Below are 26808 nucleotides of genomic sequence, written 5' to 3' on the forward strand. Positions count from 1 at the left end.
ACCACAGTAAACCAGCCTTCTTACTTTTTATCAAACTCTTATCTTTGAAGATACACTGATCATTGAATACTTAAATCTCTGCCACTGCCATCTTAAGCACTATAAACTGATAGAAAATATAAGAAAAATCCTTAATTTACATGTTACAGCTCATATTGACTACATCAGATCCAATCTCACCTCTGATAATTATCTCCATTATTTGTTACAGACGCTTGAGAATCAGGACTATCTTTTGCCTTTCACCTTTTACTTGTTTCAGTCATTAGACTATGACTATGCTGGGGCACTGTCTTGAAGAATTTTTAGTTGAATGAATGGACTTCCATACTTATTTTTTTATAAACTTGGTACTTAATTTATCAGTCTGTTTTGCTAAACTGCTAGATTACGGGGACATAAATATACCAACACCAGATGTCAAGCAGTGGCGGGCAGCAAACACAGACACAAGAACATGCACACAAAAATGACAAGCTTTTTTTAGTTTCCATCTACCAAATCCACTCACAAGGCTTTGATCAGCCTGGTGCTATAGTAGAAGACTCTTACCCAAGATGCCACACAGTGGGACTGAACCTGGAACCATGTAGTTGGGAAGCAAGCTTCTTACTACATAGCCATGCCTTACTGTTGTTTCATAGATTAGCCCCATGGTAGGAGTATTAGACTGACATAAGAGATTCTCAATGTTTCAGATTGGATTCACTTAACTACAGTTTTCACTTGAATTTGCTTCTTTCAGTTGGATATGGAGACTGAATTTGAAAAGAAGGCTCGTGAAGGGATGGGTGATGATGAAGCACAATTCAGTGTTGAAGTTGCTCTTGACCAACAAGCCTTCCTGTGGTCAAACAAGTATCGACCAAGAAAACCACGTTTCTTCAACAGAGTTCATACGGTAAGTTGTATTCCTTTTTCTTTATACATCTGTTATTGTTGATTCTGAACAGGAACTTGCACTATGCAACTCCATTGTGATATGTTTGTTTTTGTTCTTTTTTTTGTTTTATTGTTTTTTTGTAAAGGCTGTTGGCCTAGACATTGAAACAGTTTGGTAACTAAAGTATGATTGCTGCTGTGGCAAGAATATTATGAGTGACACCTTGAAATTTCTGCTCCATGATAGCTATATTTTTTGTGTTATCAAGCCACATTCATGGCACATCATTTAATGGTGTTATGTCATATATACATCGAATTTTCAAACACAGTAAATATTGTATCTGTTTCACATCAAAATATTAGCCATTTATTGAATTTCATGCATTGAATTACTATTTTTATGATGAATTAAAAATCATTTACTTTTTATACATTATTTACAATTGACGGATATTTGTCCTCATCTTATTTGTTGTTAACACAACATTTCGGCTGATATACTCTCCAGCCTTCATCAGGTGTCTTGGGGAAATTTCAAACCTGGGTTCTCATTCCTAAGGTATTTTCGATGTTGTTGTTATTATTATTATTCAGGTCACTGCCTGGAATCGAACTAATCTTGGGGTTAGCAGCCCGCTCTCTTAACCACTATGCCATATGCCCATGGGTATATCAGCCGATACGTTGTGTTAACAACAAACAAGATGAGGACAAATATCCGCCAATTGTAAATGATGTAAATAATGTACATAATTCCTCATCTTTTAATTATAGAACTGGATTTACCTTTTATATTTAATAATTAATATCTATAATTTTAGTCTGGGTAGGCACTGTCTATTTTCCCTTGGCTGCTTATCTCTGAGTACCATAGAGAAAAATATAGAGGGAAAAGGCTAGACATACTTAACTTTTAGTGTCTCTTGAGCCAATTAGTTGTCTTTTCTCTCTCTTTCTCTGAGTGTGTATATATATATGATGATCATGGTCTTCTATGCAGATTCTGTCAACTAAGTTTATTCACAAGGCATTGTTTGGCCCAGGGCTACAGTGGAAGACACTTACCAAAGGTGCTGCCCAGTGGGGCTGAACCCCAAACTGTATTGTATCAAACCAAACTTCTTAACCATGCAGCCATACTGTATGACTTTTTTCTTCATCCTTCAATGTGGCCTCAGCGACAATAGCAATCTACCTGTCCTTATCCACAGTAAAAAACAAATTATTCATAGATTTTGAGTTGATTTGCATGACACTTAGCAACATGTTAAGTAATGTTGGATTGAGTAGTTTCTTGATACCTTTCCCACTAAGTTTCATTGTTTTTTTAAAGTTTTTCTATATATTTTAATTATTCTTTTTGAGCATATGTAGTTTTATACATATGTGTATGTGAAATGTCTTGTTTTATGCAATGACTATATAAGCGAATGAAGAAAACGTTTCAGGAATACATATGTTTCAGTGTGTTCATACAGCAGACGGGTGTATTAAATTCTTGGGCATATTGCACATGATAGCTGACAGATGGACATGTTTCTTTCCTTAGAACAAATATCACTTCAGTAGATGTAAAGCATAGCTAAAAAGTTCTTTATGGTGACAGTTATAGACTGAGTTTCAAGGAAAATGGTTAACTGAGAAGAAAGAAGTCTTACTTTAAATAGAATTAAATACTAAAACAATAATAAACATAACATTAGTTTCTTGGAACTGATCTCTGTCAATCACCTTTAACTACTTCTTAATAGCCATCAAAATTTGATTGTTTCCTACAAATTTATGATACATTTCTCTTATATAAGTTTCAACAAAGGTGAATAAGTATTTTAGTTGAAGGGAGTCATATTTATATTTGAGTAAGTAATCACTTTTTGATTTCTTCCCATTTCAGGGCTTTGAATGGAACAAGTATAACCAAACTCATTATGACATTGATAATCCACCACCTAAAATTGTACAAGGATACAAATTCAATGTAAGTATCTCCCCTTCTCTGAAGGCTAGGAAATTAACCTTTCATCTCATTTTCATTATTTTCTACCCATTATGTAACTTTTTTTTTTTTTTGGCATCAGTATGAATTCATTGGTTGGTTCAGAATATTTAGACACTCGAATGTGTGCTAACCCTGTTAGTATTTATTCACCTGAAATAGCCTCTATGAAACAGAACATCTCACATAATTTAATGTATTCACACTTAAATTAACATCTTCCATCAAAATTTTATTTAAGAAATGTTTGTTCAGTAATGTTCCAACACTGGCTTAATAATAGGATAATTAATTATTCTCAAATTCTCTTCATACTAATTGGAAAAAATGCATGGTATATTTCATTAAAAATATGATCATGAAAACATTAACAAACATATTTCAGTGTTCAGATATTTTAATTAACAGGTATATCTACTATGGATCAGGTTTAATAGTACTAAGAACTTGCTGGAAATATCTCTGGAGGAAATAGACTGTTGCACAGAATGCTTAAATGAAGAATTATTCATAAGCAAATATTCTTAAGAATTCAAGTTAGTAGATTCCTGAAGGAGTCTCTGAGTGTATGAGATGAGGGTCTTGAAAGAATAGTAATGAAAAACAAAACAACTTCCAGTAAGACTTTGGATGTAACAAATAAACTCACATATTATATTCTATCGAAAAATTTGGTTAGTGTATAATTATTATGAATAAGGATTTCTAACATAAATACAAGACCAGAAGTTTGGGAGTAGGTGTTAGCTGATTAAATCAATCCTAGTATTTGAGTTGGTTGGTTAATCCATATTACTTCATAAGGAGTATAGGGCCAGTTTCCCAGTTTCTCTAGCATATATATATTCTTCCCTGGACAGGACACCAGCCCATCGCAAGGTTATTCATTTTTACCTGTTGAGTGAACTGGAGCAACATGAAATGAAGTATTTTGTTCAAAAACACAACGCATCACCAGATCGAGGAATCAAAACCATGATCTTATGATCATGAGTTCAACACTCTAAACACTGAACCCAGTATTTGACTGGTACTTTATTTTATCAACCTCAGAAGAATGAAAGGCAATGTTGGCCTGAGTGGGATTCAAGCTTAAAATGAAAAAAGAAAACCATAAATAGCACAAGGCATGAAAATTATAGTTAGTTAAATCAACTCAAATACTTAACTGTACTTATTTTATTAATTCCAGAAAGATAAAAGACAAAGTTGTGTCAAGCAGAATTAGAAACTGATATTGATTTGTTACACAACACCACAAATATTACAGAATAGGAACCTAATTGATTGAATCAACCCCAGTACATGACTGTTTATTTATTTATTTAACTCTGCTAGGGTTAAAATTAAAGTCAACTTAGGTGACATTTGAACTCAAAACACAAAACTAAATATTTGCAATATTTACTCTAGCTCACTACTCTTTTTGCTATTCCACTACCCTTATAATAATAATAATAATAATAATAATAATCTACTAAAGGCACAAGGCCTGAAATTTGTGGGGAGTGGACTAGTCAATTACATTGACCCCAGTTTTCACTGGTACTTAATTTATTGATCCCAAAAGGACAAAAGGCAAAGAACCATCCAGTGGTTCTTGAGATATCTTGTCCACAGACAAACAAACAAACATGACTGAAAACAATACCTCTGCCTTCACTAAGATGGAGGTAATAATGATTTCAAATTTTGGCACAAGCCCAGCAATTTCGGGTGAGTGGGAAGTCAATTACATTGACCCCAGTGTTCAACTGGTACCTATTGTATCAACCCTGAAAGGATGAAAGGCAAAGTCAACTTTGGTGGAATTTGAACTCAGAACCTGAAGACAGATGAAATGCTGCCAAGCATTTTGTCTGGCATGCTAATGATTCTGTCAGCTCATTCTTTCTACTATAGACTGAAGACCTGAAATTTTGGGGGAGGAGGAGTCAAATTGACCCCAGTGCTCAACTGGTACTTATTTCGTCATTCTGAAAAGGATGAAAGGCCAAGTCAACCTCAGTAGATTTTGAACTCAGAACGTAAAGACAGACGAAATGCTGCTAAGCATCTTGGCCAGCATGCTACCAATTTTACATTGGTAGCATGCTGGACATTCCACTCTGAGTCACCAAATCATCTCATCTTCTCCACTATCTTATGTCTCCTCATACACTACACCAGCCTCTCATACTCTCACAACCTACTCAACTACTTGTCATCTCTTTCTCTCTCACATAAATATCCTTCCCCTATTTATTATATTATCATTACTGTTCTGCTGTTCTTCACCACCATGTGTTATTGGTCATCCCATCAATTTATCCATTGTTCACTACAAACACCTCTCAATACCTGTTTTTCAGTCATATTCACCCCTTTACCCATTCCCCATTTTTCACTCTCCCAATCTCTAATCACCCACATTCCCAGTTTTACCTCTATTCATTTCTGCTCACCTCATATCTTAGGTGGGGGAGGGTCCACCTTGATCACCTCCACCCACCCTCTAATCTAAAGGGTGAGTTGCTATATAACACTTCTACAGCAAGAACCCTGTTCTGGTTTGGCCCCTTCCTCTCTTACTTTAAACCTCATCACCTTGCATAAAGCTGCAGTTCTCAAATTTACAAGATCACCTCAGTACAGCAGGAAATTTATTCTATAATGAGATTACAATCACATCATGACAATACTCTAAAATGAGGTATTTGGGACACATTGATGTATGAAGTGTTATTTGATGTATGAAGTGTTATTTGATATATGAAGTGAGTAAGAAGGTTAACAGTTACGGAGCAGTGATATATCAATCACCAGTGTTTTAATGCAAACAATTATTGAAAGAAAAAAATTTGGGTCTCTTTTCAGATATTCTATCCTGACCTTATAAATAAAGCTGATACTCCAGAATATGCTTTGGTAAGTTTTTCCCACATTTATTTCTGCAAAACTCTTCTGAGACATTATATTTCAAAAAATAAATTAATTTACTAATTAATATTGGACTTTCACACTCCTAAACTATATGACAAGCATGGATTGTTGTTCCTTTTCCGAGACAGACATAGTTACAACTACAGATGGAACAAATAAAAATTTACTAAACCTTCTCTGAAAAGCAGTCTTGGAAACTGATTTCTATGCCGAGTTTAACCTTTAGCACATTGCATTTTTTTCTAGAATTACCGACGTTGCCTTCTTGTGCAGGTGGCACGTAAAAAACACCATTTTGAGCGTGGCTGTTGCCAGTACCGCCTGACTGGCCTTCGTGCCAGTGGCACGTAAAAGCACCCACTACACTCTCAGAGTGGTTGGCGTTAGGAAGGGCATCCAGCTGAAGAAACTCTGCCAAATCAGATTGGAGCCTGGTGTAGCCATCTGGTTCACCAGTCCTCAGTCAAATCGTCCAACCCATGCTAGCATGGAAAGCGGATGTTAAACGATGATGATAATGATAATGTTTCCCCTGTCACTGCCCTGTTGTTACAGGGGAGAAAACTCATACAGTGACATGATGCACCTACAGTGTGCTAAAGGTTAATGTAATTTGTTTTATATATGAAAAGACATAGTTTATGATTAATATATTGGAAGTATGATCATAAACATCATTGAAACATAATGCAGTTATATTGTATGCAATGATGAATGACAATGAAACGTGGAGCAGTGTTATTACATTGGTATTACACATGTGATGTATGACAGTGACCCTTCATAATGTGTCATAAGTATGGTGGTATATTCTCTGTTTTATCATTATCATTTTAATATTCACTTTTCTATGCTTGCCTGGGTCAGATGGAGTTTATTGAAATAGACTCTCTGTGGCTGGATGTCCTTCCTATCACCAGCCCTTACCTGTTTCTGATCAAGGTAATATCTCCCCATGGCCAGACATGTTTACACAGAATATTGGAAATCACTCAACATCAGAATAAGAAGACGCAGACACACAAACACACACAAATCCACTTACGAGGCTTTAGTTGGCCGAAAGTGCCACACTGGGACTGAACCCAAAAATCATATTGTTGGGAAGCAAAAACCTTACTCACACAGCTATGCCCAATGCTCCATAAATGGGTTGATGGCTGATGCATCATAAATGTTGTGATGTGTGTCTGACATGTGAGGTAGTAATATAGTAAAATGTACCAACATAGAGCAATCATACAGTATGATGCATGCAAGTAAAACAATTGTATCTGGCTATATTTGTTTTATAACTGGGTGATGTTTGAGGTGGGGTTGTGAATGGATCCGAGTGAGAGATAGACTAATTAAGAATTTTGAGAAGTTAATTGACATAGATTATTAAAATATTTCATGAGAAAAACCTTTATATCTAATCTAGTATTTCCTAACCTTTTCGTTCTTGGGGAAACCTTGAAATACAATTCCATATCTCTGGAAAACTGTATAAAAAAAAATTATTATATATCGTTATTAACTTTGCTTGACTGACAAATTTGGTTCTCTTTCTATTTCATAGTTGATTATTTAAAAGTAAGGTCATCCAGGCTGCAAAATCAGTTCCCCTAACAGAATGATTCCTATGTATGCTAGCATGGTATAAATAGCTGCACAATGTATCTCATTTTGAAAACATTTGTTTCATTCCTTCTGAAAATTGATTTTTACTTCAGTGATATAATTGTCTCCTCTCTCTTTACAGACACCTTGCAATGACAATAAAGATTTTGCACTGTTACGCTTTCATGCTGGGCCACCCTATGAGGTAAATATTGTTTTATATCCATTTCGAGACTGTTGTTCTTGAAGTAGAGATGTTTTTGGGAGTATTATTTTACCTTACTGATTTTAAAAATTGGTAGACTGAAGTGGAGTTTAAGAATATTACTAAAAAGCTAGTTACTAGTGTGTGTATCCTACTTTTTTAGATATATTTTTCATATTTTCCATATCTCAACATCTATCCTTAATGGTAATTGTGCTTTCAGCTGTTTGGCAATTAATCTCAATAAAGCTAGCCCTTCTATTAGGATTACTTATTGAATGGCAAAGAGAGAGTGTAGGTGTTTGTGAAAAGATAGTCTATTTTTTTATGTTGAGTAGGGAATACTTTTTTGTAGTAGTTCAATGTTTACAGGGTCCTAACATTCCATTCTGGTTAAACACCAATAAGGAAGGGCACCCAGCTGTAGAAACTCTGCCACATCAGATTGGAGCCTGGTGCAGCCATCTGGTTCGCCAGTCCTCAGTCAAATCGTCCAACCCATGCTAGCATGGAAAAAAGGACGTTAAACGATGATGATGATGATGAAGCTGTCCAAAATATCAAGGATCAGTTATTTGCAAGCATTCACCAGGACCATTGACTGTTGAAGAGAGGGTGTAACTATTTGCAATGGAAGCAATACAACTATTTTGTCATTCCCCATATATCTGCATTATAAACTGCTTATTTTGAACAAATGTATTGATAGAGTTTGTTACTCCACAAGATGGCATGTGAGCCATAAAGGCTGCATCAGAATTTCTTTTGGACTAAATTCTGATGATCTATTGATAGAAAAGGTGCATTCCCATCAGGGATACATAAAATGCTCTCTCTCTCTTTCTCATCAAAATCGTCAGCGCATTAGGCTTATCAGTGACTAGTTGGATAGCTGGTTTCCTAATGTTCAAGTTGCAGATGATATATTAATGTTCATCACAGTACTCCCTGTACCTCTTGTACCATAGTTGTGCTCCCCATGAATACCAGTCTGCTATTGATAAACACAATAAGAAATAAATTTATCTGAGATGTTTTAGATACTCATTCCTACAAATTTAAATTATAAGGTTGTGTTGTCCAAAACCACAAGAAATAGGTTTCTACTCTCTTGGCCCTAAAAAATAAAACCAGAAATGGAAATAAAAAAAAAACTTTTTAATGAATATGTACTTGAATATTGTAATAACTGTGTGAATTCTCCTTTTGCAGGATATTGCATTCAAAATTGTCAACCGTGAATGGGAATATTCATACAAGCGAGGCTTCCGCTGTCAGTTCCAGAACAACATTTTCCAACTGTGGTTTCACTTCAAACGTTATCGCTACCGGCGATAGGATTCCCCTTCTTTCTTCATTCAGATTTTTAAAGCAATGTATATTTTTTAACAATAAATCTGTTCTTTTGGAGTTGGTTGAGTTTGCTTTGCAGAACTTTTGAGCTAACTTATCATTACTAATAATAAAGAAAAAAGAAAGCTTGCTGTTGTTTTGTATAAAATAATTTTAATTTTTGATAAAATATAACTTCTTTTCAATTTAATTGTTCAATTACAAAAAGTATGGATAGGAACAATGTAGTGGTAGAAAAATAGACAGAGGCTGTAGTAATTTTGTAATGGGTGAAGGTTGTAGTAACAGTATCTGTGATAGAAAGATATGGTAGTACTGTAATGGGATCTTTGGGGTTTGACGGGTAACATTTGTTTTCTTAACGAAACACTTTCAAACTTGGGACACTGGTAGAATGTGTCATATAAAACAACTTCTTCTCTTAACCTTCTTAACAAAATTTTGTACATCGCAAGTTATTTCATGTTAAAGTTGTCGTATTTCTGTAATTTCAACCAATCACTGACGTCTATTCAGCTGAATACAATTACTGCTGTTCGGTGTCAAGTGTGTTATTCCCTGTTTAATTATATCATTATTCCCTAGTAAGGGTTCGGGTTTTAGGGTTAGGGTTATGGTTATGAATTATAGGGTTAGAGTTAAGGTTATGGCAAAAATAATCATAACCCTAACCGTAATCCTAAAACTAACCCTAACCCTAAAACCAGCACAAACGATGTCATAAATAAGAGTAACACGGGTGGTTGTTGACCAACAACGGGACTAATTTTATTCAAAGGAAAAGATCCCATGACACCGTTACGGCATTAATTGTTTTCACCTCAATAGACGTCAGTGATTGGTTGAAATTACCGAAATACGACAATTTTTTACATAAAATAATTTCGAATACAAAATTTTTTATCTGTTCTATACCACAAAATATACAAATATTCGAAGTTTGAAAGTGTTTCGGTACCAAAAACACTACAAAAAACATGTTGCCCGTCAAACCCCAAAGATCCCTGTAATGTATTATTGGTGAATGAAGGTTGTAATAACAGTATCAGAGAGAAAGAAAATGTGGTAATGGTTGTGAAGGTTTAGGTCTACAGAGAAATGAAAGAGAAATTTCATTGTGAAGTTGTCACGAGGAGCACACTTCTATGAGTACATCTAATACCCCCACCTCTGGATGTTTTTTTCTCTCTTTTAGCTTTTTTCTCCTCTCAACTGTTCAATAAATAGTATCTGTTTGAGCCACTGTATGGTTCCTTATGAGTCAAAGAGTGAACTTCTATACAGTCACTCAGTTAACTAAAAATAGCATTCAAATATCTCTCAGATCAGATTATACCATCTTAAATAAAAGCATATTAGATAAGGTAGTCCTAAAAAGATGAGATGCTCATAGCTGGAATATCTCTGATCATATATCTGTTCAACTTCAGTTGGCCTGGAGTTAAAAACAAGTATTGCGCAGAGGTGGGGGTATTAGATGTACTCATAGTGTGCTCCTCGTGACAACTTTACAATGAAATTTCTCTTTCATTTCTCTGTAGACCTAAATATTGTTGTGTCTACATTGAAGGGTTTGTCTTTAAATATCCATGAATAATATGTCAGAGACCCAATCTTGGCAGAATACATACTTTTTCGGGTGGATATTATACAAAATACATGGGTTGAAGTGAATTGAAATGGCTTGACCACAGATTGAACCTTGTATTGCAGATTTTACTCACTTGAAGCACATAGATATGACATAAGAATGAGCCTTCATCATCATCATCATTTAACATCTGTTTTCAATGCTGGCAAGGATTGAAGTATTAATAAAAATATATAAAATGAAAATGTAGCAAATGTCCAGTGAGAATTGAATTTTTGACCTGTGATTAATGGTCAAGTACATTGACCAAGGCTTTTCATTAAAGGATTCTGTATAAGATTCTGGTACTGTGTCACCTGAAATTAGATAAGAAGTTCTAGAGAATCCTCAGCAAACTTCTTAAAAATTGATCCTCAGCATATTAATACCACTTGTTTTATTAACCATATCCTCAAAAGAATAAAAGATGTCAACTATGGCAGGATTTGAACTCAGAATATGGTGTAAGGATATTCAAGAATGCAGGGCATGTAGTTCATTTCAGCAAGCTTCAACTGCTATTTTTAAAAGAGAAAATTAACGGCAAATAAGATTTACATCTTTTAATTGTTGATAAATAATTTTCATATTTCTTGGCATCACATGATGTCCACTTATTATGTTTTTGTAAGTACAGCCAGTGTGTTGTTGGTTATGGATTGTAAACTTGCTACTGTCTATTCTTGTTGCATTCACTCGGTTTGCAAGCATCCCTGTTATATAAACATCTTCAAGCCAGAAGCGCTTTCCATTAAATGATTCTGCATACAATTCTGGTACTAAGTCACCTGAAATTAGATAAGCAGTCCCAGAGACATACTCAGGAAACTCATTCTTTGGATATTTTGATATGGGTGTGTACCATTTTGATGAACTATCTCTGATTGGTGCAACATGTTTAAAAAGTAAACCCATGATAAACCGAGAACGTTTCATGTTCATAAGTGTTTTCTCTAACAATGGAAGATTTATATACATATCATCATCTGTTTTCAACACAAATTTTACTTTTCTACATGAAGAACTCACCCAACGTAGATAAGCAATTGACTTTAAAGATAAGTTTGCATAATGATCAATATAGTTCTCTTGTACAATATCACCATATTTTACACTTTCTTCATGAATATCATCTTGAACACCAGGACCATGTGTAACACCTTCAAAAAAAACCATCTTAAAGTTTGAATTATTCCTAGCATATTGACCCCACGTCTCTCGTATGGTATTTCGACGCAGTATATTTATTGGGGCTGAACACACAGCAACAAGGATCTGAACAGAGTCAGAACAATTATTTGTCAAATGAATGTATGAGAAATGATATGACTGTTGGTTTATGATAGAAACATCTGAAAATGGAAGAAATCGTAACCACCTGCCTGAAAGTATATTCATGTAGGTTTCTGGATTGATTTGGTACATGAGAATAATGTACACAAAAATGGCTATAATTAATATTGTCATCCATATGCGAATCTTCTTTTTACCTGGAAATGATAAGAAATAAACATTTCATTAATATATATATATATATTATTTTATTAAAGCCAAAAATTCTTCAAATTTTTATTCAGAGTTTCATGACTGCTCATTAGACAGTTGTGATAATACAGACTGGTATATGTGTTATCACAACTGTCTGAGGAAGAGTCACAGGAATCTCTGAGTAACTGTTTGTGAATTTTTTTTGGCTTTAGCAAAATAGTATTTTACTCTACTTTTGGTATTTTAGTTCTAATTTTTCTACCTTGTTTTGTATTTATGTGCTTACCTGTGTGTGTGTTTGTGCATGCATAAATATATATTATATCATATTATAATAATATTATTATATCTGCAAGTAGTATTATTATCAAAGTAAGAGTACTCAATACCTAATGTAGAGTAAATATTTCTTTTAACATTTGAAATATTTCTTTATGAAGAGAACATCAGAGGATTACTTTATAGGGTTGAAACTTTATGGTAATACAACAGTTATCTCCACCTTACAACAGCAAAAAACCTGTTTAGAGGGAAATTACTCTGAAGGAAAAGTGATAGTGTAGAAATAGATTCTCTAAACCTCCTGCAGACAACTTCTCTAATCCCTGTAGCATAAAATGCACTAGATCAGCACTGTATAGCGGTTGATACCTGAATGAGTATCTGACTATAAAGTCCATGTAAAAAACAAGCACAACATATTCAATAGCAGAGTTGGCCAGTTTTCTCTGTTGCTGTAGATGCGTTTAGTAATGGTTTTGTTGACATCAGAACTGTTCAAAGATGGTTCCAAAGCTCTTGTTCAGGAGATGACAGCCTTAAAAATAAACCAAGAGGTAGGCCAAAATCAGTTATTCAGCATGATGGATCAAATGCTTTAGTTGAACAAAATCCGAGAGCAAAGGTTCGAAAACTTTCATCAGAATTCCAAACATTTCGCACAACTGTCTTTGGACACCTGTAAAAATTTGGAAAAGTCAAGAAAACAGATAGGTTTATTCCATATCAAATGAACGAGATTCAAAAAACAGACACCTTGAAGTATGCTCCTTATTACTTTCTTGACTGGAAAAAAACATTTTAGCATCAAATCATTACTTGTGATGAGAAATGGATACTCTTTGACAACAGCAGGAGAACAAGACAGTGATTAGATGCAGGAGAGTCACCTAAACACTACCCAAACCCACCATTGCCTCCTAAAAAGCTAGTGGTCACTGTATGGTAGTCTGTGAAGGGAGTTATTCATTATTCATTTTTGCAACAAGGAAAATCAGTAACAGTAACATCATATTGCCAGGAAATTGATTATATGCATGAAAATTTGAAAAAGAAGCAACCCAGACTAGTGAACAGAGATGGCCCAGTTTTGCTCCACAACATCGCACGTCCTCAAACTCCTCAAGCTATGGTCCAAAAGTTGCAAAGCCTGAATTATGAGATTTTGCAGAATCCGCCCTATTCCCCTGATATCTCTCCTACTGATGATCACTGATTTAAGCATTTTGAGCTTTTCATAAGCAATAAAACATTCTTAAATAGAGAAGAGGTAATTGAAGCATTCGGACAGTTTATCACAGCAAAAGATGAATTTTATTTTTAAAGATGAAATATATGGCATAGAGAAACATTGGGTAAACGTCATAAATGAACATGGATCATACTTTGATTAAATAAACCAGTTCTCTAACACTTCTGAAACATTTTATTGTTACCTTTCCAATACAACATTTCATGTGAAACAATCTTATATATATATATATATATGTATATATATATATATATCATCACCATCATTTAACATCTTTTTTTTCTATGCTGACATGGGCTGGACAATTTGACAAGAACAGATGAGCAAGAAGGCTTCATCAGGTTCTATGCTCGCTTTGCATTGGTTTCAACAACTGGATGCCCTTCTTAAAACTTAACAGAATGTACTGGGTGCTTTTAATGTAGCATGAGCACTGGTGAGGTCACCAGGTACCCAAGCAGGTGTCTTACTAAAGAGGTGAATACATGGCTTGCTCACCTGTAAAGATGTGAGGTTCAGGTACATCATGACTATGAGACGATAAGCTAGAAGAAGGGAAAAAGTGGATGTGCTGGTAAGTCCATTGAGTGAATATAGTGTGACAGATAATTAGTTGGATGCAGAGGATATCAGTTCGGTGCATGAGGAAGTGAAGAAGATAGGGTGACATAGAAGACTGATGGAAGAGTGGTTGTCAGATAATGAGTTGTGGGGAAAGGCCTCAATTCTGTTGAGATAGATTGGTCTTCTCAAGCACAACATAATGCCATTCATCTCAGTCACCCCTCATCTTCTCTGAGAGGTTGAACATCTTGAGGTTGGTCTTCACTAATTTATACCATGTCTTCCTAGGTCTATTACTGTCACATGTTCCTTCCATATTTACTGACCATGTCCTCATCCACATCTCATGACCATACCAGCACAGTCTTTTCTCCAACAAACTACGTCTCATGTCTCTTATGCCCAATTTTTCTCTAAGCATGCACTTTGTAATAAATACACATTGACATTGCACATCCATCAAAGCATACTTGCTTCATTTCTTTCAAAACTTCACGTCTTCTGCATTTACAGCCCAAGTTTCACAGCCATGTAGCATTGCTGTTCATACGCAGGCACCATACAATCTGCTTTTCATTCTAAAAGAGAGGCCTTCTGTTACCAACAGATGTAAAAGTTCTCTGAACTTTCTCTAAGTTGGCAGGAGTACATGGTCAAGGTTACGGAGCTCTCTCCTAAGCAGTTTTTGAGCCTCCTATCCCAGCATAACATGAAGAGGTTAGTGACATGTCAGCAATACTGACACCAATGGCTGCACCCACTACTTGGATGTACATTTCGTTATTAAGCTTGAACATGTGACCCTTTAGTGCAACTTTAGTACTTGCACCTACCGCATATGCAATAATTTTTCTCACTGGATTATAGTTTTTAGAGGTCCGTATGACTCCCTAAGAAGAAAAACCCATCCGAGTCTCTGAAATGTGTATGTTATTGTAAACGAAGAAGTCCGAAAATTTGACGATGATGGAGTCATCGGACGTAACTAATGATGATGATGATTCTTGCAGAGTATGTCTTCCTGTTGAGAAGTGTGTAACTCAAAGGCGAAGTTTCAAACAACATGATCTATTTTCGTTACATTTACAATTATAAATCAACCACGTCGGATCGATGAAAATCAACATATAATTTTAACTGTATGCATTTGTTGACAATCTACTTAGCCTTGTGAAATTACTACTGAGGAAAGGGTATGTGACAGATGGGATAGAAAAGGTAATCTGTAAATGTGGTAGGCATGACAATTAGATTAATCAAGTGTGAGTAGATGAATGTCAGTGTGAAACAGTTTTCGTTTGACCCAGTGACATCGTTTCTCGTTCAGCCCCAAAACCGTCTGCAACAGGCTGTCACGATCGCAAGCAGGGAGCTAACTCCTTTGGCTGGTCAGCTGGTCGTATTTATAACAATCTGCAGTCTGTAGAAAGACGGACAAACCTTAGCTAAATATTCAAGTTAGATCCGGTTCATTTGAACTTAATTTCACCTAGCTGGTCATTAAAAACTCATCAATCATTGTTTCAATTGACAGGACAAAAAAGTTTTCCCTGCCGCAAACTGATTTGGCGGGCGAATTCTGAGATGCGGTTTCAAATGTCAGGCGACAGAATTGATATTCGTTCTTTATATTATGTTTATAGTCTCTCTCTGACTGGAAGGGGGTCGTTCATCAAGAGTTTGTTCCGCGTGGTCAGGAGATCAATAAAAATTTTACTCGGATATCTTGAAGTGTTGAGGACATATACAACCGCCCTACACTTTGGAATTGACCCCAGCGAACATTTTTTTTTATCTCTTAAATTTGAAATCTACCCTAAATCTACCCAGTTACCGACATTATGTGAATCGAATAAAATTCGCTACAATGACGTATCACTCTTGAAAATGCATGTAGTGGATCTTGTATGCATGAAGTGGATTCGATCCACCATAGCCAAATTTAAATTAACACTGCGACAGAACTTTTCCCACGGTGGAACAATGGTTTTTCTCTGACAGCAGTTTTACATTATCCAGATGCCTTTAGCTAGGCCGAAATGTCTTCACCACTTGACCCTTTCTAACCTCTTCTACTTCACCAAAAGCTAGAATAGAGATAACAAGACCACCAACTAAATCTATTGTTCTCAATGATATGTCTATCCTTATAGATAGTTATAAAAGCAAGAAAACTCCAAGCAAAAATGAGTTTAGTCACCAGTCGGTGACGACTCAACGAGTTCAGTCACATGGTGACGACTCAATGAGAACGAAGTCTGGCTGACCAGCTAGAACCTTGGCCAGAGGGAGAAATGAAGTTTACTGTCAGCAACTGTGAGACAACATCCCACACCCTACAACTTTCACTAGCTCTAATTCTGTCCTCTTACAACATCATTCTATCTCTCTCTGTAATTACTACTAAACAATGAAGAGGACACAAACACAAACTTTACTTCGCATGCTTTTGGATCTATCATAACCTGCCCGTCGAGGCAAGGTATTGTAATGTAACGGTAAATAAATATTTCCTTAAAACTTCAAGCATTGTTCATCTTTCGCATCCTACAACACACATACAATTATAACTACATAAATTATTATCGTTACATGCATTCCAAAAGTGTGTATGCCTGGGGAAAACGTTGGAATCGGTGTATCATTAACTGTGGGGGGAACTAATTTGAAGAAGACAAGTCTAATTAAATTAGGTAGTTAAGCAAGAGAGTTCTATTCATTTATTTTTAAGAAAGACAGATTCCACTTTGAACATGTCTCATGAATGTGCGTCTATTTATTTTGCTAGTTTCCGAACTTCATGATTCCGGCCTCTTACGCGCGCGCACACACACATAATTTCTATAAAGAAGAAGCGACTTATGCTTGGTTTGGCTTCTACAGACTGAAACGAATCGTTCTTTTCTACATAATCCCACTCCAAATTTTCTTAATCGTTAATAATTATCTCATAGACCTAGATTCCCAGAAGTCCAAAACAAAATTCTGAAAACTTTTATAAAACAAAGACAAAAGCACAGAGACAGGAATGGGCACGGTCCGAAACTCCGCAAGGCTTTTCAAGAGAAGAATAAAAGTGTTAAATGAAATTTATGCGTTTAATTAAAGCTCTTGTGAAAATTTTTTTGGTAGTTCTTCAATTTCATGGTTGAGTAGGTTATTTATTAATTTAGTATCTTGTAACAGCCAAATCTCTCTGGCTCAAAATAATTTTTTTTAAATTGTTGAATATGGGCAATACTCCAAATTACAGTTATAAACTAATATTGAAAAAAAGGCAAGCAAAATACGAACGTCGTTAAATTTTCTAATGCTTATTTAATAGCTATTTAATAAATGTTTTCAAGTGTAAAATATATGATTATATAAAATGTATATTTACTAGAGACAGTAATGCGGATTCTTGGCAAGAATTATTTCGAATCAAAGAATACAAGAATACATATTTATACAAGTATATACAAGAATACATATTTATACAAGTATATATATATATATATTTTATATTTACTTTTGAATTCATGGCTATTACGAAAGATCTCCAAATAATGTAGTCCTAGAGACACAATATTTGAAATAACACAAATAATTTAAAAAACTAATGGGTCTGCTTGATCAGGTGCTAAGTTCTAAACAACACAGCGACGGAGTCGCTACGTTGTCTCTCGACCTACCAGAAATAGCTGCCAAATCCTTCAAATCAGACTTCACCATCTCATACAAGAAAAGGTCACACGAAAGAATAGTCTAAGACATTCTAAAAAAGACATAATGGGACAAATACTAAGGTTACAAAGATAAATGAAGGAATAATCAATCTAGAAACATAAACTATGAAAACTTTCTGACCATTTTCTTATAATATGCGACATGGATCTACTTACCGATATCTCTTCCTGGCATGGTAAACGGCACTTTCGTAACGAAAAATTAACCGTAGACGTGTCTCTGAGAGATAGTGACGTTATTTGCGATCGAATCACGGAATCAAATCACGGAGAAGGATAAATGTTGAAATTTCGTTTGTATTGTTTCTTTTTTTTTATGTCTAATAGTTGCAGCATCAACTTTTCATTCTTTGAAACTCTGCGAAGGGAATAGGCACCGTCCGAACCAATAAAATAAAAGCTATCCAATCATAGTTACTAAAGTAAATGAGTAAAAGATAAAGAAAGAAAACAAATCATGAAAAAGATACGCTGTATGTAACAAAAAGAAACATGTTATTTAGAGAGTTAATAATTCAATTAGTGATGAGGCGAGGGGACGGTGAGAAAAAAAGGAATGATAAACGTTTAAACAGAAGCTATGAAGAATCACCGGTGTTATCTTCTTCTTCTTCCTCATTTCTTTCTCTTTCTCAGCATCTTCCAACCTATTTATCTAGTAATATGGCTGAGAGAAAATATCAACACATTAAATATGAGTAGAGTAACACATGTAATATAATGACATGAAAAACTTCGTTGAACTGAGATTCTTGTCATCACAAATCATTGAAAATAAATGTATTAATCTACGTTTTATGTATTAAATTCCTTAATGTATGGTTAGTCTCCTTAATTTTGTATTAAGGTAATTAAATATATAATTGCGTATTTATATATACTTTTCTACTCTAGGCACAAGGCCCGAAATTTTGGGGGAGGGGGTCAGTCAATTAGATCAACTCCAGTACGCAACTGGTAATTAATTTATCGACGAAATATCAATTTCTTTATTGTCCACCGGGGGCTAAACATAGAAATGGACAGAACAACTGATGGGATCAGTAAATCGGTATGATTGTACATGATATATGACTTTTAAAAATGAAATAAAATGTATTTAAAAAATCGAATGAAATTAACAATACAGGGACAATACAAATGAAGCGATGATCAGGCCACGCTCCGACCCCACAAGCCCCGATCTATCGCTGGTACCTTTTTTTGTTCTTTTGTTTTCCGTCTATTCACACGGTTCCTTTCACGCACAACACTCGTGCAACATGCTTCCATCTCTTTTGCAACGTACACTCCGACAGACATCTCTTCTCCAGTCACACCTTCCTTTTCAAATGAAAAGTAAAAAAATGATCGTAAACTGTGGCCAGAGATAAAGTTGCCTGTCTTAATTCCTTTTATCCTAGTCTTCCATACTGCCTCTTTCGTGAGAAAACAATTCTTACCTTCGTTTGTTAAAACTCCCGGTGGGTCAATTTTTATAATTGACTCAGTCGACAGCTGTACTCTTCCTTCGCCGGACAACAAGTGTTCAGCATAAGCCCACATTTCAGATATCTCCGAACACTGAACAATAGCGTGAGGGACGGTTTCCCTGTCTCCCCCGCATCTTGGACAGGTCGGCGACTGACGCTTACCGTGTCTTGCAAGCTTATCCCAAACGAGCAAGGCACCTCTGTAACATTGCCAGGTTAAGGACTTTTGGAAGTTGTCCAACGTTCTCAACCCGAATGTACGGTGAAACAGGCTGTCCAGTTGAATAAACCCGAGACCTAGAGTCGCCCCCAGGCCATCGTCGCATTCAGACTCTACCAACCCACTATATAAAATCCATGTGGAACCCCCACCGCTGGCATTGCCCGCGCGCCGGAATAGCAAGAGGGCCTTACGGCACTCTTTATGCCATTTACTCGACCTCGGTCTACGAAAACACCAGGCTTCCTGTTCGCAAAAACTTTTGAACTCGGGGGAACATTTGTCTGGCCAGCGGAGACCACACCCGTTCACTATCCAGGAGAATCCAGAGGTGCCTTAACCTCAACGCATGCCTGCACATCATTAACCAAGGCATCCCTAAACTTCCCTTTAAAGACTTTTGACAGCAGACTAAGCGTTTCACAAGTGGCGACCTGCCCTTCCACAAAAAGCGAAGGAGCTGTCTCTCCAACCTGATCAACCACGAATCCGGACAAGGCACGACGGTCAGACGGTAGGTAATGACCGATGCGATAAACACATTGGCCACCTCCGCCCTCCCTTTCAGGGATAGCCACCGCCAAGACCATGTCTTGATTACTGTAGCCACCCTGCTCAATACCTCCGTCCAGTTCTCTATCTGGAGGCCTGGTCCAAACCAAACTCACAGCAACTTAACTGGTCCCTCCGTCCAGCGCCCAACAACGCTATCTGAAGGCTTCGACTTGCCAACCCAGGTGCCGAGCTGTAAGCCGACCGACTTTTCCCGGTTAATCACTGCTCCTGCCACCTCCTCGTAAGCCTCAATAGTCTTACCCACTTCACGTAGGCGTGCTACTGAGGTTACGCTGATAGTGATATCACCCGCGTAAGCCGTAACAAACTCCTCTAGACCTGGTTCTCTCAGAATGCCACTCAACCTTCGCAGTAGGGGCTCGAGAGCCACCACATACAAAAGTGGTGAGAGCGGACATCCTTGACGAACCGAGCGTCTGATGCAGAACAAAGCGATAAACCACTTGAGGAAGCCAAGGCCCAGGCCGAACCGCGCAAGCACAGTCGTCAGGTATCGATGGTCAACCCTATCAAAAGCTTTAGACTGGTCCAAATGTACCAATGCTCCACCTTTGCCAAATTTATTACCAACCTTCTCTATGGTATAGCGAATAAGATGGAGGGTATCCTGAATAGTTCTGCCTGGGATGGCACATGTCTGTGCCTCCCCGACTATACCATTCGCGACACGCGCCAACCTTTTCGCTAAGACCTTGGCCAAAATCTACACTTCTGTGTTTAACAGAGTGATGGGCCTGAAATTCTCTATAACGTTCCCCTTGTCCGGGTCCTTTCTGACCAATGTCACTACTCTCCGGCGCACAGATCTGGGAATAAACCCATTCTGTTGCCAGTTCGCGTAAACGTCAGCCAGTAGATGCCCGAACAAGTCTGGCATACATTTATACAGCTCGTACGGAAGACCATCAAGTCCCGGCGACTTACTCGCTTTACAGCCGGCCAAAGCCTCCATCACCTCCACAAGCGTGATTGGCCCTTCGCAAGACTCCGCATCTGACCCCGAGAGACACGGCAGCCCGGCAAGAAAGTCCTCGAGGGCTCTTCCACCACCAGGGCCGCCGTGACCCCCGAACAGCTGGGCGGAGTACTCCCGAAAGGCCTCACATTTTCTCGGGTTCGTTTACCAAGACGCCATTATGATTCGTCAAAGACCGTATAGTGGAACTATTTCCTTGCCGAGCTTCCACCACTCGGGCCCGTCCAGCGGCCTTGATTCCTTCACTTCCCATCGTACGTAACTTAGCTCTGGCAATACTTCCCATGTGTTGGGCTTCAAGATGCTGGTTTAACTCCAGTCTTTTTACCCTCACTTGGTCCACATTACCAGTCCTCCAGGCTGCTTCTAGTTCCTTAACTAGAAGCAAGCCTTCAAATATAGACTGATGAAAATCAAATCTCAATAATGAGACCGATTTTCTATACATGTTACACAAGATATTATATATTTTTTTTGTCCACTTCGTAAAATTCATAGTTTTTATATTTTTCTGATAGTTCAATTAGCCTAGTGGCTGATTTTTTCGTTTTTGTATCACGCATTAAGTCCTCGTTTTTGCTATAAAGTGCAACTATTCCTCTGTCCGTCTCCCCATCCGCCGTCCTCGGTCTGTCTCTCTTGACTGTCTTTTTAGGTCTCGGCTCACTCTGCTTTTGCTGGTTCGAGCCTTCCATTTTCCTATTCTACGTCCCTTCTTAGCTAAACTTATGCTAAACCTAATAGACTCATATTTGATGGCTCTTTTTAGGGCGTACCATCATTTGTTATTAATGATGGTACCTGTCAATGCCCTCTGTATTAACATCTTGATCCGCTTTCTGTATTCCTCAATCGTCAAAAGGGACGTACTGAGTTTCCAGTAGCTAGATCCCAGACTATGTAACTTATCTATTGTCAGTTTACAGATAACCATCTTGTGGTCACTGTAGCTGACTAGAAAAAACTGTGGACACTTAGCTATGGACTTATCTGTTTCTCTAATTAAAATCCTATCTAGATATGTTCTGGAAGACCAGTCATTATTTGACCACGTCCACCCCTAAGCCTGGGTTACATTTTCTGTTCATGTTCGAGCCAACACAATCTGTGTGTGCGTCAAATATTGTGTTAAAGTCTCCTAATAATACTAGCGAATACGACGTGGCCAGGAACTTGCCCAGGTCACGAAAATATTCACTTTGCAAGCCTATAATGTTGGGTGCATAAATAGCGACTAGCCTGATTATCTTACCACAACTGAATGTCAGGTCAAGAACGACCAACCTGCCTTCTGGATAAAAAAGAAACAACTTTTTCTCAGCTACGCGATTTCTTTTTAGTAGGACCAAAAGATTACCCCCACCACCCGCCCGACTCGGAGAAACGTATTTCTCATTGTCGTTCAGGAGAAGGAGCAGCTCTCTTGGCCCCTTTACCCGGGTTTCCGTTGCAACAATTACATCCAAATTTCTTGACCTGATGTCACATATAGGAAGCGCCCTTGCTTCCAACTCGACTTCAGGTCACGGACATTTATACAACTAATGTGAATAGACGTGACTTACCTTTTAGATCGGAGTGTCCTGTGGAGAGGGACTCTCCACCTTTTCTTGACTTAGGGTCGGAGGTGGCAAGCCTTCAAATATAGACTGATGAAAATCAAATCTCAATAATGAGACCGATTTTCTACACATGTTACACAAGATATTATATGTTTTTTTTTTGTCCACTTCGTAAAATTCATAGTTTTTATATTTTTCTGATAGTTCAATTAGCCTAGTGGCTGATTTTTTCGTTTTTGTATCACGCATTAAGTCCTCGTTTTTGCTATGAAGTGCAACTATTCCTCTGTCCGTCTCCCCCTCCGCCGTCCTCGGTCTGTCTCTCTTGACTGTCTTTTTAGGTCTCGGCTCACTCTGCTTTTGCTGGTTCGAGCGTTCCATTTTCCTTTTGTTGTCTATTTTTCCTTCAGTTTCTCTCTCTCTTTCTTCCTCCTCACCGTCCGATTCTTCTTCACCTTCTTTACAATATTTTTTGATATGACCCAGTTGGCCACACTGGAAACATCGGGGCTTACGCCCCTCAACAAAAATATTCAGAACTTCCTCCCCTACTTCTACTATTTCTGGGAGCTGTTCTAAAATTTTCTGCTCTGCCTGCAATAGCAAGTTGAGCGTTTGTCCAGTCCAATATGTATTCTCTGTGACGGTAGCCTGCAGGAGGTTTATATTACCCTCCCTGTTTGCCAGGACTGCCGCCATCAAGCATATAGGGTTTACTCCGGGTGGAATTCTTGATGTTCTAACCTTAGATGTTCTCATTCCCATGTAAATTGTGACTAATATCGTGTCTTCCGATTTTAATGATTTTACAGAGTGTTGTTGTGCCGTATCTGTGTTCTTGTACTTCACCACGATGGTTCCAAACTTCTTCCCTTTGGCTAGGTAAGTAATGTCCTGCCAGATAGGTTTTAAACATTTTTCAATTTTCTGCTCACATATTTTGTCAATTTTTCGAGCTTTTAAGCAGAATGTCTTAAAAATAATCATTTTATTTTTTTCTGCCGTTAATTATTCTTCTGGTATTTCCACTTTTACCACTCCCTCTCGTACCGTTATCATTTCCTTGTATTTTAATAATTCTTTTTTGTCAGTTGACAGCTGTCGCGTTCCATTACCAACTGCTGACGCAAAACTTTTTCTTTCTTCATTTTGAATGGTCTTTGCTTCTATATTTCTTTTGGTACCCGTAACTTTTGGTTATGTAGGGAATTCACTTTCCGAAACATCAGAAATGTTATCAAAATTTAAACTTTCAATCTTCCTTACTTCCCGCTCGGTCGATGAATCTTCACCCGACGAAGACACACTTTTCGGCAGCTTGTCAGCAATTAAAGTTTTCTCCCACAGGGGAAAACCACAGATAGCTTTCAAAAGAAAACTATAATAGAATTTTAAAACAATAAGTCCAGCAATAGCCACAACAAGTGGTATAACGATATAACAATTAACAGAAACTTACTTTACGAACACACTCCAACAATAAATTTTCAATAACAGGCAGACGAAATACCGCTAATATACACACACAGAGAAAATCTGCCTTTTATAGATAAAATATATATATATATATATATATATATATATATATATATATATATATATATATATATATATATATATATATATATTTAATATATATATATATATATATATATATATATATATATTTCTTTTCTCTACCTCACTCAAGTTATCACCTTTCCCTCTACTTTATTCAAGTTATGCTCCTCTAGCCCAAACCTGTCTGAAATTTTGTCTCTCCTCCCTTTAAAAATTACGATTTAACTCTCATTTCTGTTACCGATTTAAGCATTTAATCTCACGGATTAAACACTGCTGTGTTTCTTTCAACTTTGTTTCTAAAAACCCAAGGAATTTAACCAGCGTGATGTACTGCTGTCTGTTCCCCCCTCTCTCTCTCTCTCTGAATCACTACTTTCTTTCCCCCACTTCCTCTTTGACTCGTACGTGTCCCCAAACCTATTATAACCAGTTCACTTTCCAACTTCATCCCAATTCGTATTGGAATTTCTATGCTGATAGAACCCACGACGAAGCTCTCTTCGCCCGCGAGAACCCACGACGAAGCTCTCTTAGCCCGCGAGAACCGACGACGAAGCTCTCTTAGCCCGCGAGAACCGACGACGAAGCTCTCTTAGCCCGCGGTACGCCCTCCACCAGTACCGGAAGTTTAGATCATCTTCCATCCTTAGCTGTCTCCCGCGAACACTGATAGTGACCTTATACCACCCCTCCCCTCTTATCGACCTTATAGCACATAAAGATTGGGTAGTATATGAAGGTTGTAGGTATTGTTTTGTTTATGAATTCTGCCAAATGCAAGCTTTCTTTTCAAGTACACGACACTGCTTTTCCCCATCCCAGGGTCACACGAGCCCACTCCTCCCACACTGTCAGTATTGGCACTCTCAACGTCGGCACGAGATTGATGAGATCCTTGAACGGCGACGCGTAGGTCTGTGCTGCATCCAAGAAATAAGATGGAGAGGAGGTTCTGCGAGGTTCCTCACAGGCAAAGAACACAGGTACAAGATTTTCTGGGCAGGGAACACTGACGGGGTCGAGGGCGTAGGAATACTTCTAGCAGAGAAATGGGTTGATAAGGTAATTGAGGTAGTTAGAGTATGTGACAGAGTACTTAAGATTAGACTAGTGCTTCATCATAGGCTAGCTACTATCATCTCAGCCTATGCCCCTCAACCGGGGCTACCGGATGGGCTGAAAGACCAATTCTATGACACCCTCTTGCAAACTACCTCGTCGACGAGTGACAGGGACCTTCTCTTTGTGGCTGGTGACTTCAATGGTCATGTCGGACGTCGTACTGGAGGCTTCTATGGCATACATGGAGGCTATGGCTTCGGTTCCCGCAACGAAGAAGGAACCAGACTTCTGGAGTTCTGTGATGCAACCGATCTTATGGTTTGCAATACCAACTTCAGGAAACCTGCCTGTCACCTAGTTACCTACCGATCCGGCAGACACTCTAGCCAAATCGACTACACCCACGCCAGAAATAGGGAAAGAGGGCGGCTTATAAATGCCAAAACATTCCCTGGCGAAGAATGTACACCCCAACACAGATTAGTAATTAGCGACTTCGGGATCAAGGCAAAATGGGTGCCCAGAAGTAGACCGGCTTTGAGGAGAAGGGTGTGAAAGCTTAAAGACCCTGCAAATGGACGAAGATTTAGAGACATGTTACTCGAAGCATTTGACGAAATAGAAGGGGATATAGCATCATACAACGTGGAAGACAATTGGAGATTTCTGCGGAACAACCTGCTGAGAGCCACCGACCAGCTCTGTGGCTGGTGTAAAGTCCCCTCTCGACCCAGAGTAACGTGGTGGTGGAACAAGGAGGTAGACAGGGCTATTAGACAAAAGAAACAGTCTCGGAAGGACTGGAAGAACAGTGGTAGCAGGGAATTGTAGCAATGTGCCAGAAGGGAAGCTAGGCGACATTTTTATTTAGCCAGAAGGGAAGCAGATAAGAAAAAATTTGCCAATGTTCTGCGCCGTGAGGACCAAAGACTTGAGGTATTTCATGTTGCAAGACAGTGTAGGAGAGAGAATAGTGATGTTGTAGGAGAGAAATGTGTTCGCATGGATGATGGTACGCTTGCACTAAATGAGGCTGCAAAGAAAGAGGTCTGGAGATGCCACTACGATAGATTGCTTAATAAAGAGAATGAATGGGAGAAAGAGAGTCTGCCGTATGTCGACCCAACAGAGGGACCAGCTATCCGAGTTGACAGTACCATGGTAGATAAAGCAATTAAGAGTATGAAGACAGGGAAAGCCCCGGCCCATCAGGAATCACTGCAGAGATGCTCAAAATATCTGGCAGTGTCGGCTATAGCCTAGTCACCCGTATTACGAACCAGGTGATACACGAAGGAGTCATACCCAATGACTGGTGCAGCAGCACCATAGTCAACTGCTACAAAGGTAAAGGTGACGCTTTAGATACAAATAATTACAGAGGCATCAAGCTGTTAGATCAGGTTATGAAAGTTACAGAGAGGGTCATAGCCCAACTAATTAGGGAGCAAATCAATTTAGATGAGATGCAGT

The 26808-nt window shown here is 37.8% G+C and overlaps 2 protein-coding genes across 4 annotated transcripts in view; one reads left to right on the forward strand and one right to left on the reverse strand.

Annotated features, from left to right (window-relative positions):
• The window catches only part of LOC106870232 (splicing factor Cactin), a 43482-nt gene extending 34462 nt beyond the window's left edge, over positions 1-9020 (forward strand). The window contains exons 15-19 of the mRNA XM_014916247.3: positions 746-901; positions 2780-2863; positions 5738-5788; positions 7548-7610; positions 8823-9020. Coding sequence (XP_014771733.1) covers positions 746-901; positions 2780-2863; positions 5738-5788; positions 7548-7610; positions 8823-8948 — 480 coding nt within the window. The 3' untranslated portion in view covers positions 8949-9020. The remainder of the gene's footprint in view (positions 1-745; positions 902-2779; positions 2864-5737; positions 5789-7547; positions 7611-8822) is intronic.
• Positions 9021-10983: 1963 nt separating this feature from the next.
• LOC106870233 (beta-1,3-galactosyltransferase 1) lies at positions 10984-24083 on the reverse strand. Of its 3 annotated transcripts, XM_014916249.3 has the most exons (3): positions 19102-19241; positions 18061-18321; positions 10984-12083 (listed from the first exon to the last, which is right to left on the reverse strand). In XM_014916249.3, the coding sequence occupies exons 2-3, from the start codon at positions 18077-18079 to the stop codon at positions 11131-11133; spliced, it is 972 nt and encodes a 323-aa protein (XP_014771735.1). In that variant the 5' UTR covers positions 18080-18321; positions 19102-19241; the 3' UTR covers positions 10984-11130. The 3 variants fall into 3 exon arrangements, with proteins under 3 accessions (XP_014771735.1, XP_089205352.1, XP_089205351.1); XM_089349226.1 differs by lacking the exons at positions 18061-18321; positions 19102-19241 and adding an exon at positions 12733-13039; XM_089349225.1 differs by lacking the exons at positions 10984-12083; positions 19102-19241 and adding an exon at positions 22714-24083 and having other exon boundaries at positions 18186-18321.
• Positions 24084-26808: the final 2725 nt, after the last annotated feature.

The sequence above is a fragment of the Octopus bimaculoides genome, chromosome 3, assembly GCF_046866305.1.
Source record: "Octopus bimaculoides isolate indiv1 chromosome 3, ASM4686630v1, whole genome shotgun sequence".
Taxonomy (NCBI): Eukaryota; Metazoa; Mollusca; class Cephalopoda; order Octopoda; family Octopodidae; genus Octopus; species Octopus bimaculoides.

Coding starts and splice junctions, on each gene's coding strand:
- LOC106870233 (XM_089349225.1), bottom strand. CDS start 23,697: ATGATTATTTTTAAGACATTCTGCTTAAAAGCTCGAAAAATTGACAAA.